Source organism: Chaetura pelagica, unplaced genomic scaffold, assembly GCF_000747805.2.
Source record: "Chaetura pelagica isolate M959 unplaced genomic scaffold, ChaPel_1.0 scaffold243, whole genome shotgun sequence".
NCBI lineage: Eukaryota > Metazoa > Chordata > Aves > Apodiformes > Apodidae > Chaetura > Chaetura pelagica.
Genome location: NW_009952712.1, coordinates 120184 through 136464, shown reverse-complemented (window position 1 = coordinate 136464; position 16281 = coordinate 120184). Strand labels below are relative to the sequence as shown.

The window sequence follows — 16281 nt, the reverse complement described above, 5'->3', positions numbered from 1 at the left end:
TCCCCGGGCCCCGGGACGGCGAGCCCGGCGGCGAGCGGAGCCGCTGCGGACGCGGGATCCGGAGCCAGGGTGGCCGTGGGGGGATGCGGGGGGATGCGGGCCTGGGGGCAACGCCGGAGCTCGTGCTTTGGGGGTCTCTTTTCTGCACTGGGACTGTAACTTCCTGATGTGCTGAGGAGAGCGGGGAAGAAAACCAACAGTTCCCAACACAGGCAACTTCCTCGCTGAGCTTTAAGCTCCCGATTCAGCCATGCTGGGGTAGCTTGTTTGTTATTAGCTAAAGTAAATCTTCTAGTGTCGTGAAGCTCAAAGCAAAAAGTGGATCTTCAGAAATTATTTCTGTAAAAGGTGGTCTAGTAATATCTGCAAGTGAAGGAAGCTGTGTGATTGTAATTTGCGAGCCTTAGTACTCGGGGCTGAGTAAGATAATTTAAAACCAAACCATGTGACTGTAAAGTATTAAAGTAGTTGGGAGGGGGGCTATTTTCCTTCTGTATTACAGCCATTCAAGTTATTCAGGATCAGACTTTTGCCTTCTCTGCTTTCAAAAGGAAGATTAGAGAATCCTGATAGAAGTCGCTAGGTTCCAGTAGGTGCAAGCTTAAATAAAGCCATTGCGTATCCCGCCAAGTCGAAGCTGCTAATGCTGCTGAAAACACCTCAGTGTTGTTAGATCGTTTGCCTAGATCTCAGTTGAGGTGAGGAGGTCAAAGCAACATGTAGGCCGGGTTACTGTTCATCTAAAACAGGGCAGGTGCCGGTGCGGGGAGCTGCTGGACACCTTTTGTTGCAGTGAATCCCGAACCTCTGCAACAGGCTGGGCTTGGAAAGGAACAGCGTGGTTGAACGGGGAGCAGAGTTAATTTGAACTTGGTTCTGGTCCAGTGAACACCAGTGATGTTTTAGTAGCTCGTTTATGCATCATTGCAGTCTCCTGTCTGAAAAACTGGGATGATGTGGCTTGGAGCAAAAGGCCACTAAATGGTTTAGCCTTCAGTTGAAGTTGGCTGTTCCTGCTTCCTGCATGAGCAGAGAGAAGGGGATCTGTGCTGGCAAACGGGTGTCTTGCTGATCAGCAGCAGTGTCTTCCGGTGTAAATCTGTAAGTAGGAACGTAGGTTGGTGCCATCAAACGGGACCATTGTCAAAGCTGTCTGTGTCCTGCTCTGCAGAGAGCTCTGCCCTGGGAAGAGCAGGCAGTATGACGAGCTGTGTGAGGATGAGTTGCCAGCTCGGGCTCCGAGGAGCTGCGCCCCGGGTCCTGCAGGCTCCTCTGGCCTGGCCGGGCGGGGGGACCCGCGGGGCTGCAGCAGAAACACTTGGGAGGCTCAGCCTGGTGACGGCTGTTGTCAACAACTTCTCATTATATCGTGGGGTAAAGGTGCCGGTGTGCGGGAAGATGGTTGCCAACACGGATAGGAGCTGGGAGAGCATTGGGCAACTGCAGACTGCAGTGTTACAACCTGAAGAATGACTGAAATGGGTGATTCCTGCCCGAGTTGCTGGAGCCGGTATCTCACTTTCTCCGTGGTTTGCCTGGCAGTGCTCTGGTGAAAGGCACATCCTGGGTTATCTCAGATCTGCAGCTTTGCCGCAGGCAATACATGGGCTGTTTGGTATGAGATGAAAAATTGGCTTCGAAAATATTTTTTAAAATCTCTAAGCTTAGTCATCGTTTGGTTTACAGAATTCCTCACATGAAGCATGGGATTATCTAGAGAGTTACTACTTAATTTTATGATCACTGGCAGTTCTAAGTTTTTTGGTGTGTGATACCTAATACCTGCACAACAAAGAAAGTCTCTTTACAGAAAAGAAGAAATGAAAATACTTGCACTCGATTTGCCCAAAAATCGTGAGTTTTCAAAACTGCTGACTTATGCTGCTTTCCATTACTGAGCCTGGTTTCACTATAGATATTACATATGAAAGAATTGTTGAATTTGCTATTAAAACAGCTGCCGGCAATTTTAAACCCTCCCTCCATTCACTAACTTAGCTTTAATAGAAATGTGGCAAATGACAGTGTCGTTTATGCTGTGTTTCCGTTTGGCAAACTTTTTTCTTTCCCCTTCAACACTTGCATTTTAAAATTTCAAATCACTTTGCAAAGTTCGTTCTCTGTTAGACAAGACTTTTTACAGACTGGGAAATAAAAGTATGTAAGTTAGCTGCCTTCCCAAGGTTATGTGAGGCCAGAGCTTGCTCTGTTACTCTAATGCTGTGAGAACAGAACTGGGCACGAAATAGCTACGTGGAACTCGAATCTCTTGCTTCCTCTTCTGGTGCTTTGAATTACAAAACCATGAAAGCTTATTCTGTAGACCTCCATCATATTAATTAACCCTTAATGCAGTTCTACAGGAAAAATGCTTTGCCTTGAAGATAAATTTTCTGTGAAATGTGGTATGTGTAATTTTTGGCCTATTCTGTATGGATGGATAAAATAGTTCTGTAAACGTGACACGATATTGGTGGCACAAACGCTGAGCGTCTTTCTTTGGTGCTTTCACAGGTAAACGACCTCTGCTGGCATGTGCGCTGCCTCTCGTGCAGCGTTTGCAGAACATCTCTAGGAAGGCATACCAGCTGCTACATCAAAGATAAAGATATCTTCTGCAAGCTCGATTATTTCAGGTATATCACACAGCAGGAATATAATTGTTTCAGAGAACATGTTACGCTTGTTTAACGTTACTTTTTGCTTAAGCTGCAACTGAGATGTGTGTTCAGGCTCTTTGGATTTTATTTGCTAGGTTTATTTTCAGTAGTTAGACTGATTTCTTGCAGAGGGATTTGGGAAACCCTAAGTCTGTCTAACGTAGCTGTCCACCCAGTCTCCCCCTGTGCCCCTCTGCTGTTTGCACAGCTACTGCATCACACGGAACTGCAAAACCAGCCCACAGTAAATCCTGTGATCTTTAAAAAAACAAAACAAACAAAAAAAAAAACCAACCAAAAACCAATCAACACAGCATTTAAATTTGGTGATCAATTGGTTTAGAAAATGAAGAGTTCTTCAGGATTAAGGTCTAACCCTGTAAGGAAGAATACTATTTATTCACGTTGGCATGAATAAGTTGGCAGAAAGTGCAAGAAATTTTTGCTGTTAATTTTGTGTGATTGCTATTACATTTCTAGACTAAATTATGGAATTGTCACCTGTGTGCTGAAGAGATTATGTTCATCTAGTCAGTTTTGACACTTAAAGACAGAGAGGGCAGGCTGAATACTGTGAACTTCTGAAAACCAAAGTCTTGTGGGACTTAAAAAGCAACAAACAAAAACCACAACAACAAACAAAACCCAAACAAAAAACCCCTTACAAGTCTGCAAAGATCTTGAGGACAAATGCCTGTCTAAATAATCACCATACCTTGATGTCTGGTTTCCTCTTAAAAGAGAAATATTCTATTGTACTAATGTAAATACTTGCAGGTATTTGAATTTTTAAAAAAAATCATAAGGTGCTGGTAGTTAAGGAAGTAACTATGCAGATACAGGGCTTCCTCTTCTCTGAAGGGCACTGAAGGATTAGTGAAGGATGATGTAACTAAATAATTCAGGCTGTCACTAGAGTAATGTGAAATATATTTAAAGAATAGAATTTTGAGCACAAGTCAGCAGTTTCCATCTCCCCTCACAGCTTTTTAAAGAGTGATTATCTTTATAAAAGGAAAGCTGAGGAGCTGTGAATTCACATGGCAGTAAAGAGTTTCAGTTTTACTTTTCTCCTTCTGAGAACGTTGGCTCCTGTAGCTCGGGAGTGCTCTGCAGCTGTCGGAGACAGACGTGAGGATTTTTAGCTGTAAGAGCACGGTTCTGCCGTCCCCTCAGCCCCGCCGGGTCCCGGCGGTGCCGCCGCATCCCGGTGTCTCCGGGGAGCGCTGGGGGCCGCGCCCCCTCCGGCCCCTTTGTCCTTGCAGGCGCTACGGGACGCGCTGCGCCCGCTGCGGGAGGCACATCCACGCCACAGACTGGGTGCGCCGGGCCAAGGGCAACGTCTACCACCTGGCCTGCTTCGCCTGCTTCTCCTGCAAGAGGCAGCTGTCCACCGGGGAGGAGTTCGCGCTGGTGGAGGAGAAGGTCCTCTGCAGAGTGCACTACGACTGCATGCTGGACAACCTGAAGAGAGAAGTCGAAAACGGTAGCGTACTGCTCCTGTTCAGAGCGGTGGGGATTGCTTTGAATTACACCGTGTGGTTTTGCTTCGTCTTCCTTATTAAGAGGTACCTACCTAGTTTTGTTAAGGCTGGAAGCACAGGTTCTTGAATTAAAATGAGGTGCAAATTATTTGATGTTTTAATTCTTCTTAAGTTTGTATAACTTGTTTTCTATCCTAAGGAAAACAGATCTAGTTGATGAAATAGCATGCTGGATGTTTCTTCTCTCAGTTGCAAGGGAGTCATTTGGGGTGTCATGGGTAATGGTGCCAGATCAATTTAACTTTGAACAGAATATGGCTTTTTCAAGTTGAAACTCAGCTGGCCCAGTACTGTTGTTTTTTGTGGGAGGACAGTCTGACTTACCGATATCATCATTTTGAACATTTAGCAGACAGTGTTGTTTTCTTTTTAATGCTTCAGGTAATGGGATTAGTGTGGAAGGAGCATTACTAACAGAGCAAGATGTTAATCATCCAAAACCAGCAAAAAGAGCTCGGACCAGCTTCACAGCAGATCAGCTCCAGGTAGAGGCAGTGCTAAAAGCTTGCTTAGTTCAGATCTGTGCAGGGCATAGGTGCTGAACTGATAAGAAATGGGATGTATATGGGGGGGAAAGAAAAAGCTTGCATGCTTTAAACTGTTTCATAAACTATCAAGACACAGCATGTTTCTGGAATTGTTTGTTAGCTTCAGCAGTTTAATGTGAAATAGTTACCCTTCAAGCTTTTTATTTCCCTGAGGGCAGACAGTAATTCTGCAGAGTGGAAACAAAAAGGTTCTGTTTTGGTTGCTGGATGAAATCTATTTAATCAGGCATTTACATCGCTACATATAACAAAGACAAAATATTTTTAGAATTGTGTAATGTGAAGAGTTGAACTGAAGATGGGCACTGTACATGACTTCAAGATATTATGGGGATGAAAATTTGATTTTTGTTGTAAAGCACCAAAGGGGCTGCAGAAGATTTTGTTCTCAGAACAGGCAGGTATTGTGGGTTCCTTCTTGTGTTCACATGAACACAGATTATTCCTGTCGCTGCCTTTTTCTTGTTCTGCTTCGGTTTATAGAGAAGACAGGGAATAGTTGGGCATTTGTTTCTTGGCTGCCCTTTTTCCTCCTAAGATGGTTCTTAGCAATACTTGCTTTTTAGATTATATGTTTATAATCTTAGCTATGCTTCTGTACACCAGGAAGAGAGACTATCAGTAGGGACCCATCTCTGCTCTCCTTCTGTCTCTTCTTTTCCTTCCCCTTCCAAAATCTTCACATGCTGATTTCCTCAAGGTGTCTTTGTGCTTTGCCTGCTAAAAATATACTAAAGTCATTATAGTCTTGGTGTCATATTTCAAGACCCAGCCTCAGCATTTAATACTGCATACTTTAGGAGGAAAACCCCTCTTTTTTTCAGTAGAGCTGGGTGGAGTAAAATACAGGGAAAGTGCATTTAAAGTACTTGGCAGCAATTCTTGCTGTGTCCCAATTTGTTCTCAAACATGTTATTACAGTGTTTTTCCAATATCCCTTTATATGCCTCAGCCACTAGATCTTTGCATTTCCATGGAGAAGACTAAGGGAAGTAGGAAGTCTGAGTGTACCAAACCAAAACCCCCCTGTAGGGGCTAAGCCTGCCCTGAAGGAGGACAGAGGGTGCTTGCCCACATATGCTCCACTTTCAAGGCTTCTTGTCTTGTTGTTACCTTGGCAAGAGTGAGTTCCAGTCTGCCTCAAACAGGAATTATTTCACCCTCTGGATCACCACTTCACTTAAATGAGCTTTCTGGAGGGAAAACGCCATAACTAGGCCAGCTCCCTGTGAAAGGGGTAGTGGTGAGACTGGATTTGAGGTGTTTCAGCCTCTAGTGGGAAGCAAGCTGTGACTTTACACCTAACCCTAGCCATGCATCCCTGCTTTCAGTTTATAACATCTCTTTGAATTTTTGGTCATGTGGCCACTACGCTATTCATTTTCTGCTATCTCTGTCTGAGTTCTGTTTTGCTTGCCTGTCTTTCTCTTGTTTGTGGTAACATCAGTTGAGACAAACTAAAGTTGAGATGTAATAGCACGTGAAGCATGTGAGCAGTGCTATGTAGCATGGCATGTTGCTGTTCAAAGCTTGGTTTGTTATTTCAGCCACAACTGGAGACAATGTGGTGTTAATACAAGCCAAGCACATTAGCAATACTTGGACAGGAGCACAGGGCAAGGCCTCTGGACATCAAGCTCAAACTTCTGCAAAAGAGAACTTTCTTTTCCAGCAGTAGTTGAAAAGGAGAAGCCCCAGCCATCTGGGTGGGAATGGTATTCAGGGCTTCTTTTGCTGTCATTGAAACTTCCATATTCGTCTATTTTCCGGTTTTAAACAGATTGTCACCTACTTCAGCAGGTGTTTGAGATCTTAGGGCCTCTTGTTATTTAATGACACTTGCTATCTGCTCAGTGCATCTGTGTCTGTACCTGTTCTTGAGGCTGATATGCGACTTCTCTTCCAGCAAGAGAAGCAGCAGAGGGATCAGTGACTGTCAGAGTGGCAGCAGGTAGTAACACACCTAACAAAGTACTGGTACAAAAGCATGTCCATGCTTTTTCATGTCCTTGTGCGAAACAGCAGGGAAATAGATGGTTTCAATGTTTCCAAGTGTGGAGAGAAACAGTCTGAATCTTCAAAGACAAAATTTGCAGACCATCAAGGGTCAAAATCCAGAAATAAGAAACTACAGCTTAAATTGCTGAAGATACCCTTGCTTCCTTAAATAAGGTAAACTCTTATAGGCTCTAAAGCAGTTCAGGATTCAGGCCAAGTTGACACCTACCTCCTCAAAAAGAGGTAATTCATATCCTAATGACAAGTGTTCGCTCCAGTTTTCTGTAAAAAGATGATGGTAACCAAATAGTTCCACAGTGCAGGTCAGCCCAAGTGGAGCCTGTTCCTCAGGCCAGTGTAAGGTAAATGAGGCACAAACTGCTTCCTGGCTGCCTGCATCCTCCAGGCAGCAGAAAGGAGGGCTAAGTTGCTCCATATAATAGAAGATGCTGGCAGTAAATGACAAGTTGAGGGGTGGATCAGAGCTCACCCCTTCATTATGCCATGGGCTGTGGTGTGCAGCTATAGAAGTTTTCTTTACATGTGTGTTTGAATGGCTTGGCTGTGGATTTTCTCCCACAGTCCTTTTAACACAATCTTAACAGAGCATCTCCTCTATTTTGTTACTGCCAAGCAGAATTCATCTTTTTCGTTTCTGGGAAATGTCTCAGCTCAGTTAAGCAAGTTAAGGGGCCTTGGGGGATTGTTGTGTTTTGTTGTTTTCCCCTCAATGTATCAGGGACCATGTGGGGACTAGTGATTACAAAAGTTTCCTTAAAACATTCAAAGAGGAGGGCTGTGGTCTGAGAGGAGTCTCTAATGCTGCTCTGAGGACTTCACACACAAACCTGCAATCTCTTCCCTTGCCTCTTCAGGTTATGCAAGCACAGTTTGCTCAGGACAACAATCCAGATGCACAAACACTTCAGAAACTGGCAGAAAGAACAGGCTTGAGCAGGCGTGTTATACAGGTAACTGCACAAGTTACTTGACTAACCAAGTCTGGTACTCATCCATTGGAAATGCTTAATGACTATTTTCTCCATGTAGTTATTCTGAGATGGAAAGAGATCTAATCTAGCAGTCCTAACATAACTTCAGACAACATCCTTAGTCAGGAATAGGTCTAGAACAAGCATGTTGATTTGGAAAGCTTGCTATATTCTTCTTGTGCTTTGTGTGGAGGATTACTAATCTTCCAGGAAGAAACCTCTCAGCCTAAATAGCATAGAAATTGCCACTTAACTATTCTGAATACAAATTTCTTACTTTAATTGCTCTTAAGACCTGTGCCATTTTTTAAATTGGCTTGTGATACAACAGATTAGAAGTAAGTGAATATCTAGTGATCTGTTCTAGAGAGCAGAGTTAATATGAACCCATGCGATCTAAAATTGAAACACAAGCTTGGAACCTTTGCTTGAAGATGCCTCTCAGCAAACATTTATGTATAGAAGAGCATACATATAATATGCTTTTTATATTACGTAAATTATATATTTAGATGTTTATATAAAGCTTGCAAATCCCTCGGCTCATTCTCATATGAAAGATTGACAGTGTTTCTATAGAAATGAGGCACCTGGCAGCTATGATCAAGCCTCAAAAAAAAAAAAGTTAGAACTCTGAGGGTTTTATTATGCTAATGTTGAAACAGATCACGATCTATCAATGTGATGTACATTTTTTCCCTTTTCAGGTGTGGTTTCAAAATTGCAGAGCACGCCATAAGAAACATGTTAGTCCTAACCATTCATCTACTGCTTCTGTCACAGCAGTTCAGCCCTCCAGGCTGTCCCCACCCATGCTAGAAGAAATGGCATATTCTGCATATGTACCCCAGGATGGGACTATGTTAACTGCTCTGCACAGCTACATGGATGGTAGGTACAACAGCTTGGCATAGCCAAGTAAGATCAGGATTGGCTGTAGCAACAACAGTTTACCAAGCAGTACTAGTTAAAGAAACTTAACAGACTTTTAATTTCTAGCATTCATTAGAGAATATTTCACTGCTGTACTTGCTGTCTACACTTTACTAAACAGTGTGTCTCTTCAAGTGGTAGCCCTTCACTGGAAGCAGGTAGCTGAAGATCTGGGTGTGAACACCCTCTTCCTGCTTCCTCAAAAACATGAACACTAGTAATATGAAATCAAACACTTCTTTAAACATCCATGCCACTTTTTTCATAATATGTAGTTTTAATGCAAAGGGTTTAACACCTGCTCCCTGGCCCTTGCCCCAAGGACTGTAGGTAAACCCAGTCTAGCCACTTTCACTGAAAACTTCCACTTCCCTCACAGTAACTGTGGGGGAAGTGGTCAAAAGTATGATTCAGTCCTTGTGTGTCTTATGACCCAGCAAGTGAGCAACTTTGGCACTTAGGTGAGATTGGGAGAGACTGAAGGTCTGGGGAGACCTGGCCTCTGAGCCCTGAGCTGCTCTCTCCAGAGCAGTGGCACGAGGTGGGCTGTGGGTGGAGGAGTGCGAGTGCTGGGCAGGGCAAGTGGCACTTGGGGCCAGAACTGTTGCTGCCCAGGGGACTTGATGGCTTTTAATCCTTGTCTGCCTCTGAAACTGACTGGTAAATATTTGTTTTTGTAGCTCATTCACCTACAGCTCTTGGACTCCAGCCTTTGCTACCCCATTCAATGACACAACTGCCACTAAGTCACACCTAATTACTTTTTGTCAGGGATATAAGCTATTAAGGATGTACCCTTAAGTCATTTATTGTGTATTAAAAATATAATTGAAAAGATATTAATGTTAACTTTTTATTTAACATCTAAAGCATTTTCAAGATAATTTTTGCTGCCCAGGTATGTAAGTATATTTAGCCTGCGAGACACTTTTATGGATTCTGCATAAATAACTAGTACATTGTTTACAAGCCTTATTAAACACCTTTTTGTATTGTCTGGAAGTAGTCCACTCTAGTTGTGTGTGTTAATTTATTTGTCATCAAAAGAGCACTTTGCCTAAAAGAAAGGACTGACAATTGTGCAAAATGTTTACAATTCTTTGTGAAATTGTAGTTTATCATTAGTTTGTATCTGTAAGTTATTGCTAAAAGTATTACCTGTATTTGAGTTGTATACAACCTCTATGTTAAAGCTTATTTCTGTGAGTTTACAGAAAATAAATTTTGGTTGCAGATATTTTCAAAATGAACTGAATAAAGTTTCTGCTGTAGCATGCCAAGCAAAAATGTTGCTGTGTTTATGGCTGAACTGTGACAATTTGTCAAGTGTTTGAGTCTTCAGTTTTAAGAGATTTCAATCTGGAAAGGGTAGTACCCTCTGTGCCACCAGGGAGAGGTGGTGGCTTTTGAGACCATAACTTCAGTGGCAAGCTCTGAATTATTCAAGTTCCCTAAATTAAATGTTGGCACTGCTTCAAGTGCTCCTCAGGTGTCTGAGCTAATCTGAGTAGCAAAAGCAATTTCTTTGCACTGGCACAGTGGTTTGTCTGGGCTGGTACTATCCTGCCCCCCCCCCCCCCCCCTTTTTTTTTCTCTCTCTCCAAAAATCACTCTAAAGACATGGGGGGTGTTTTGGAACTTGACTGACTTCATGTTTTATTCTAACAGACATGATTTCTTAGTGAAGCATCCAGGGTAGAATATTGAATTCAGGATGATGTTCCTGGCACCTAAGCTAGCTCCATAGATCTCTATGTGCAGCAGTAGATAAACTGGGTTTTGTTCATTTGTTGGGTCTGATATGCAAGTAGGACAGTCTTATTGCTACTGAGTTACCAGTTAAATGCTAAGTAAAACTAATTAAAGATCTTAACTTGGAAATTTAAAATACTATTCAGTTGTCATGTTTTCAAATGCAGATTACATCAAGTCTCTTTAAAGAAAAGTAATTATTGTCTCTAATTTGAAGGACTAAGCAGCTTCAAGTTGCCTGAAACAAAGTAAGTTTAAGTTAATTTATGAAACGCCCCCTCCTGTTCCATTCCAGTTAGTGAAGGACTAAAGTAAAAGGGAAGCAATTTCCCCATTTCCCAGTAAAAACAGGAAGCAGGAAAATTCTTTTGCTATGGTGAATGCTTGAGCAGCTGAATGTAGGCATGGCTGGGAAAATGTAGAATTGAAAATGGGAAGCTCCAGCAGAGGCTCTACACTGCTGGGTCTTCCTGGTGAGGAGGTTAGACAGGTGTTACTGTCTGGAGCTGGTGTGAGGCTGACAGAGCATGTGGAAAACTCAAGGACAGTGTAGGCTGCTGCTCTCAGCTGGAGCTATCATGTCCTTGTTGTGGACTCACTTGCATTTGGGACTTTGCTGCTGACCTCTCTTGACGCTGAAGTCATCCTTTGAGCTTCTTGCTACTTAACAGGGTAACTCGTGTTGCTGTGCTGGGGAAATTAATGGACTGACTTTACAGAAGAAACGTGTAGGATGCTGAATCAGCACCTTTTAGACTGGACAGGTTCAATTTAAAATTGAAATTTTGTATGAAATTAGCATATGAAATAAACTGGTCTTAACACAAGTCACTTTTAGGAAAGCTGTTGAACAATAGCTTTGTAAGTGGTTATTTACATCTTCAGGTGGGACAGTACCAGGGTGTGTTCACTAACAGGTATTGACCAGGGTAAAGTCTATTAGGAGAAAAAAAAAATCAGGGCACAGCTCAGATCAGTTTATTCTTTAGACAAATGTTTTAAAAATAAATAAGTTGTTTTAATTCTCTCTTAATTTGGTTTGTGCACTGCAGTGTACTCACTTAACCTGTTACCCCTAGCTGTGAAGCCCTTTAGTTAAAAAAATAACAGCGAAGAAAACATTTAGGCTTTTGGTTGAAACAGTTGACTAAGTGTGATGTAAGACACGTGAGCTTTACAGTATTTAATAATTACCAAGATTAGCAGCTCAGGTGAAGTAACCAAAGTCAAATGTTTGACTCTCCATCTGTCATTTGTCCCCCCTTCAGCACTCATGTTTTTGCTTCTACTCCTGCTAATTCCTGTTTCTCCCCACACCAATATGCATCCAGCACATCAGCAGTAGTCCTGGGAAAAGACAGAACTTCCTTTTCTGCCAAACTGCACATTCTTCTCTTGACTCAGCTCTCCCAGCACTTCTTCCCTGCCCCTCCCATAAAGATCAGTTCCCTGTTGGGTAAACACCACTATGGATCAGCTCTCTTTCCAACACTGGATCAGTTCTGTTTCCAACATTGCTGTCTTATGGGTTTGGTTTTGTTGTTGTCTGGTTTGCTCTTTTTAAAGTCCTCCCTCATCTCCACAGGAGCCAGTTCCCCCCATTGATGGAACTGCTGCCATCACAAACTGAACCAATATTATTTCCTAAGCTGACCTCATGGGAGAAAGCCATCTCCTGCTCCAAACCTCCTGAAAAGTTTATTACTGCAATATGGGAAACCTAGAACTAGTAACAGTATACCAGTATATTAAAAAGTTGCACATTTCTTATTTTAAAATTAAGCCACTGCATTTGAAAGATAGCTATTCTATTAAAAAAAATACACAAAGAAACGTTTGAATTTTTTAAAATGCAAGTCAGCAGGTCGCCCAAGAAAGCTAACCATAAAAATACCATCTGATAGGATGTAGACTGTAATTTGCTGAATGCAGGAACAGCCACCTTTCTTACTATTTTCAGAAATAACTAACAGAAATACTAACATTCCTGTAACATGGATACAGGCATTTACCCAACACACGATTTTAAAACAACAACAATGTATGTATGTACATTTTGTATAGTTAAATTCACAGACATGTTACCTTTCAATGCACATTTTGCTCTCCTGTGTCTTTGCAGGCACCAGTACAGGCATCTGGGTAGTGGACTAAAGTGCTGAAGTGTGCTCCACAGGTTATGTGCAAACGTGCAATTACAAGTTTTTTGTTATGAGAGTTGTCACTGCTGGCCACCAAGAGCCACTGATATTAAATTCACAGAGATAACATCAACTTTTTTAAGCTCTGATGACCCATAACCACTGTAGCTGACTATCATGCTATGATTTGTTAAACTGTTTTGGACCATTGTTAGTGTTCTCACAAAGTAACCCACTTCTGAGCTTCATCATACCAATATGATGATGCTATTTAAGTACTTAGTATTTCTGTAAGAAACTGGAACTGCATAAACTAAAAACAAAACAAAACAAACCACACACACACACACAAAAAAAAAAAAAAATACACCGAAACAAAAAACCAAACCACTGCACTTTTGACATTATCATTTGGAGCAAATTAAGTACGTAACCTTCTCCAGAGACTACTTCGATTCTTTTCCAAAATTGGGCTCTTTCAGACTCCAAAATTAAAATAGATTGCCCACAGAGCCCAGCCAAACCAACAAAAATGAGAATTTGGGACTTGATGAAATGCAAGTTGATTCAATACAGGAAATTGAATTGGTCAGATGTGTTGAAAATGATGGCAAGCAGAAACTGCATTATGAAGCTCTGTATAAAACAAACCTTTCCTTTCCTCTCCAAGCCATCTGCAGATGTGTGGATTTGCAAATAGCAAATGCCAGTTCTTAGAAGAAAATGCACCACCAGCAACATTTAGTTGCAAAGTCAAACTGCAAAGACATCACAGGTGGCACACATCAAAGCCAGGCCACCACAGAAGTAGAAACATTTTCATTCCATGTTTATGACCAGGGTCTGTTTCACGACAACAGGTCAGTTATCTTATCACTCCCTTCTCCAGCAGACATTTTGGTCAGCCCACTCTGCTGGTGAGTGCCCCAGGGTCACTGCAGCACAGCTTGGCCTCATCCCTGCTGCCCCGTGCAGCTGCAGCCCCACAGGTGGTGACACAGGGCACAGACCCACACCCCAGGCCTGCAGAGAAACCTTCACTGGGATGAACCTCCCTTTGGGTAACTAGAAAGAACAAACCTTGCAAAAGAAGCAGGATCTCCAGAAGGGACTGGAGATCTGACTGCTTCTGCACAAAAAACCCCTTAGGCTAGGTTTTTGAATTCATCTGGATGTGGATTAAAGTTTCTGTGGCATGCAGCCAGTGTTAGCTTTTAATGTGATATGAATGGCAAGAAAACCATGTGAGATATAAAACACATCAGTCTGAAAACACTTTTGAAAGGAGGCAAGAAAGCAATCTTGTTAGTAAGCCTGACATTTTCTGAAGGAGGACAATATAACTAATAGCTGCAGTCAGTTCCAACAGACCATGTGTGTTAACAGGAGATAGTGATGTAGTTTAAAAAAAACAACCTAATCCAGATTTAATTAAAATAACTACCTACATATGAGACACATAGTAAAGGTCCTCTATGCTACAAAATCCCTTTGCAATAACTTACATATTACTAATGTATCTTCCAGCATCTGGGTCACTATGATAGATTCTGCAGGAGGATACCTGATCACCTGAATTCAGTGATACTGTGCTTGAACACACACAGTGCTGTACTGCTGTTTATCCCCATGGTCAGAGCTGGGGTGAACAGAACATAAAGCCTGAAGGCTTTGTTTGCCAAATTTCCATCTGACCACACAAACAAAAAAAGTAACCTTTCATGCAGATTTACTGTACAATGGCAGTGTCTCAGCTCTTCCAAGCAACTGTTCCCTACCAGCCTTGTCCCTCTTCCTGTGCTACGTGGCCTCGGTCAGCCTACCTGCTGAGCTGGGCTCAGGGCATGCAGGTATCCTGCTGAAGATCACTTTCATAATTCGCCTTCCAATGCTTAGTTTGGACTGGAAGTGCCCACATCTAAAACCTCCAGGCTGTGCCATTCTGCTCTCTGTATGCATTTGCCTTGTCACAGCTTTACTTTTCCAGCAGCTACATCCACCCCTGAGGCACAGACAGCTCATGGCAGAGATGTGCTGTGCAGGAATCACTGCCCATGGCCACTGACCCACGCTGAGGCTGACCAGACAACACAAATCCACCAGTCCCCCCGCAAACTGATAGCACTTACCCCTCCCTAAGAAACAGCATCCTCTGCTGTAAGCATAACAGAATTACAGAATCACAGAATTGTCACAGTTGGAAAAGACCTCTAGGATCACAGAGTCCAACCATCAACAAACAAGCCCAAAAAACCCCAACCACACACCCCACAAAACAAACAACACACAACCCACAAAAAAACCCGCCATGCTCACTGAAGCATGCCCTGAAGTGCCACATCTACAAGTGTCTTGAATCCCTGCAGGGATGGTAACTCCACCACTTCCCTGGGCAGGCTGTTTCAGTGCCTGACCATTCGTTCAGTAAAGAAATTCTTCCAAATATCCAGTCTAAACCTCCCCTGGCACAACTGCAGGCCATTTCCTCTGCTTCTGCTGTCATTCACTTGGGAGAAGAGGCCAGCACCCATCCCTCAGCTGCTCTTGTACTCCAGGCCCTTCAGCAGCTTCATTGCCCTTGTTCAGAGACACTTCAGCACCTCAATGTCCCTCTTGCAGTAAAGGGCTCAAAACTGAACACAGTATTTGAGGTGTGGCCTCACCAGTGCCGAATACAGGGGGACAATCCCTGCCCTGCTCCTGCTGGCCACACTCTTCCTGATGCAGGCCAGGGTGCTGCTGGCCTTCTTGGCCACCTGAGGACAGACACAGTGCCTCATTCAGCTGGCTGTGAACCAGCACCCCCAGGTCCTTTTCTGCTGGGCAGCTTCCCAGCCACTCTGCTCCAAGCCTGTATGTCTGTCTGGGGTTGTTGTGACCCAAGAGCAGGACCCAGCACTTGGCCTTGTTGACCCTCATGCAATTGGCCTTGGCCCATCGACCCAGCCTGTCCAGGGCCCCCTCAGGGCCTTCCTGCCCTCAGGCAGATCAGCACTCCAAGCAACGTGGTGTTGTCTGCAAACTGACTGAGGGTGCACTCCATCCCCTCATCTAGATCATTAATGAAGGTACTGAACAAGACTGGCCCCAAAACTGAGCCCTGGGGGACCCCACAGGTGACTGGCTGCCAAGTGGGCCCAACCCTGTTCTCCACAGCGCTGTTCACACTGCTCAGGTTCTCTTTAGTGACACATGCAGCAACTTTAAAGGCCATTTGTAGGTTCCTTGTGAGCCTGACCACGTCTGTTTGCTACCCAGTCAGTGAGCCCCAGACATGCAGCCACACGTTTCTCAGTGAAGCACTTCCAGCCGATGTCTCTGCTCAGGAGCTGCCCCTGCCCAGCTGCCCACACAGAACTCAGCAAGCTCCATCTCGGCATCTCCTCGCAGTGACAGCTGCAGGCTGGCAGCCCCTCACAGGGCTCCCTGCACACGGAGCAGCTCACAGGGCTACCTTCGCCATGAACCTGAAGCCCACACCCCCGTCCTGCCCCAGGTACCTGCTCCCGCCCCCCTCAGGACGGGGCGGGCGCTGCCACGCAGCCAGGCCGCGCTGCCAGGGCTCCGCGGGCCTCGCAGGACCGGCAGGAAAGGAGCCTTCCGGCGAGCCCCCAAGCCCAGACACTGATTTCCGCGGAATTACGGGTGTGAACGCGGCCGAGCTGACGGCAGCTCCGCCGGCAGGAGAGCCCAGCGCGCCCGGCCCCCCGGCA

General features: G+C 44.0%; 1 protein-coding gene across 1 annotated transcript; it reads left to right on the top strand.

Annotated features, from left to right (window-relative positions):
• Positions 1 to 1200: 1200 nt before the first annotated feature.
• Positions 1201 to 9962, top strand: LHX8 (LIM homeobox 8). The gene is made up of 7 exons (XM_009994576.1): positions 1201 to 1374; positions 2515 to 2636; positions 3926 to 4146; positions 4586 to 4689; positions 7626 to 7721; positions 8450 to 8633; positions 9356 to 9962. Exons 1-7 carry the CDS (start codon positions 1201 to 1203, stop codon positions 9430 to 9432), a joined length of 978 nt encoding a protein of 325 aa, XP_009992878.1. The 3' UTR covers positions 9433 to 9962.
• Positions 9963 to 16281: the final 6319 nt, after the last annotated feature.

Excerpts from the sequence above, each read along its gene's own strand:
- LHX8 (XM_009994576.1), top strand. The coding sequence starts at position 1,201 with ATGACGAGCTGTGTGAGGATGAGTTGCCAGCTCGGGCTCCGAGGAGCT. Across the intron at positions 7,722-8,449 it reads TGAGCAGGCGTGTTATACAG|GTGTGGTTTCAAAATTGCAG; the intron begins GTAACTGCACAA and ends TTCCCTTTTCAG. Across the intron at positions 8,634-9,355 it reads TCTGCACAGCTACATGGATG|CTCATTCACCTACAGCTCTT; the intron begins GTAGGTACAACA and ends TTGTTTTTGTAG.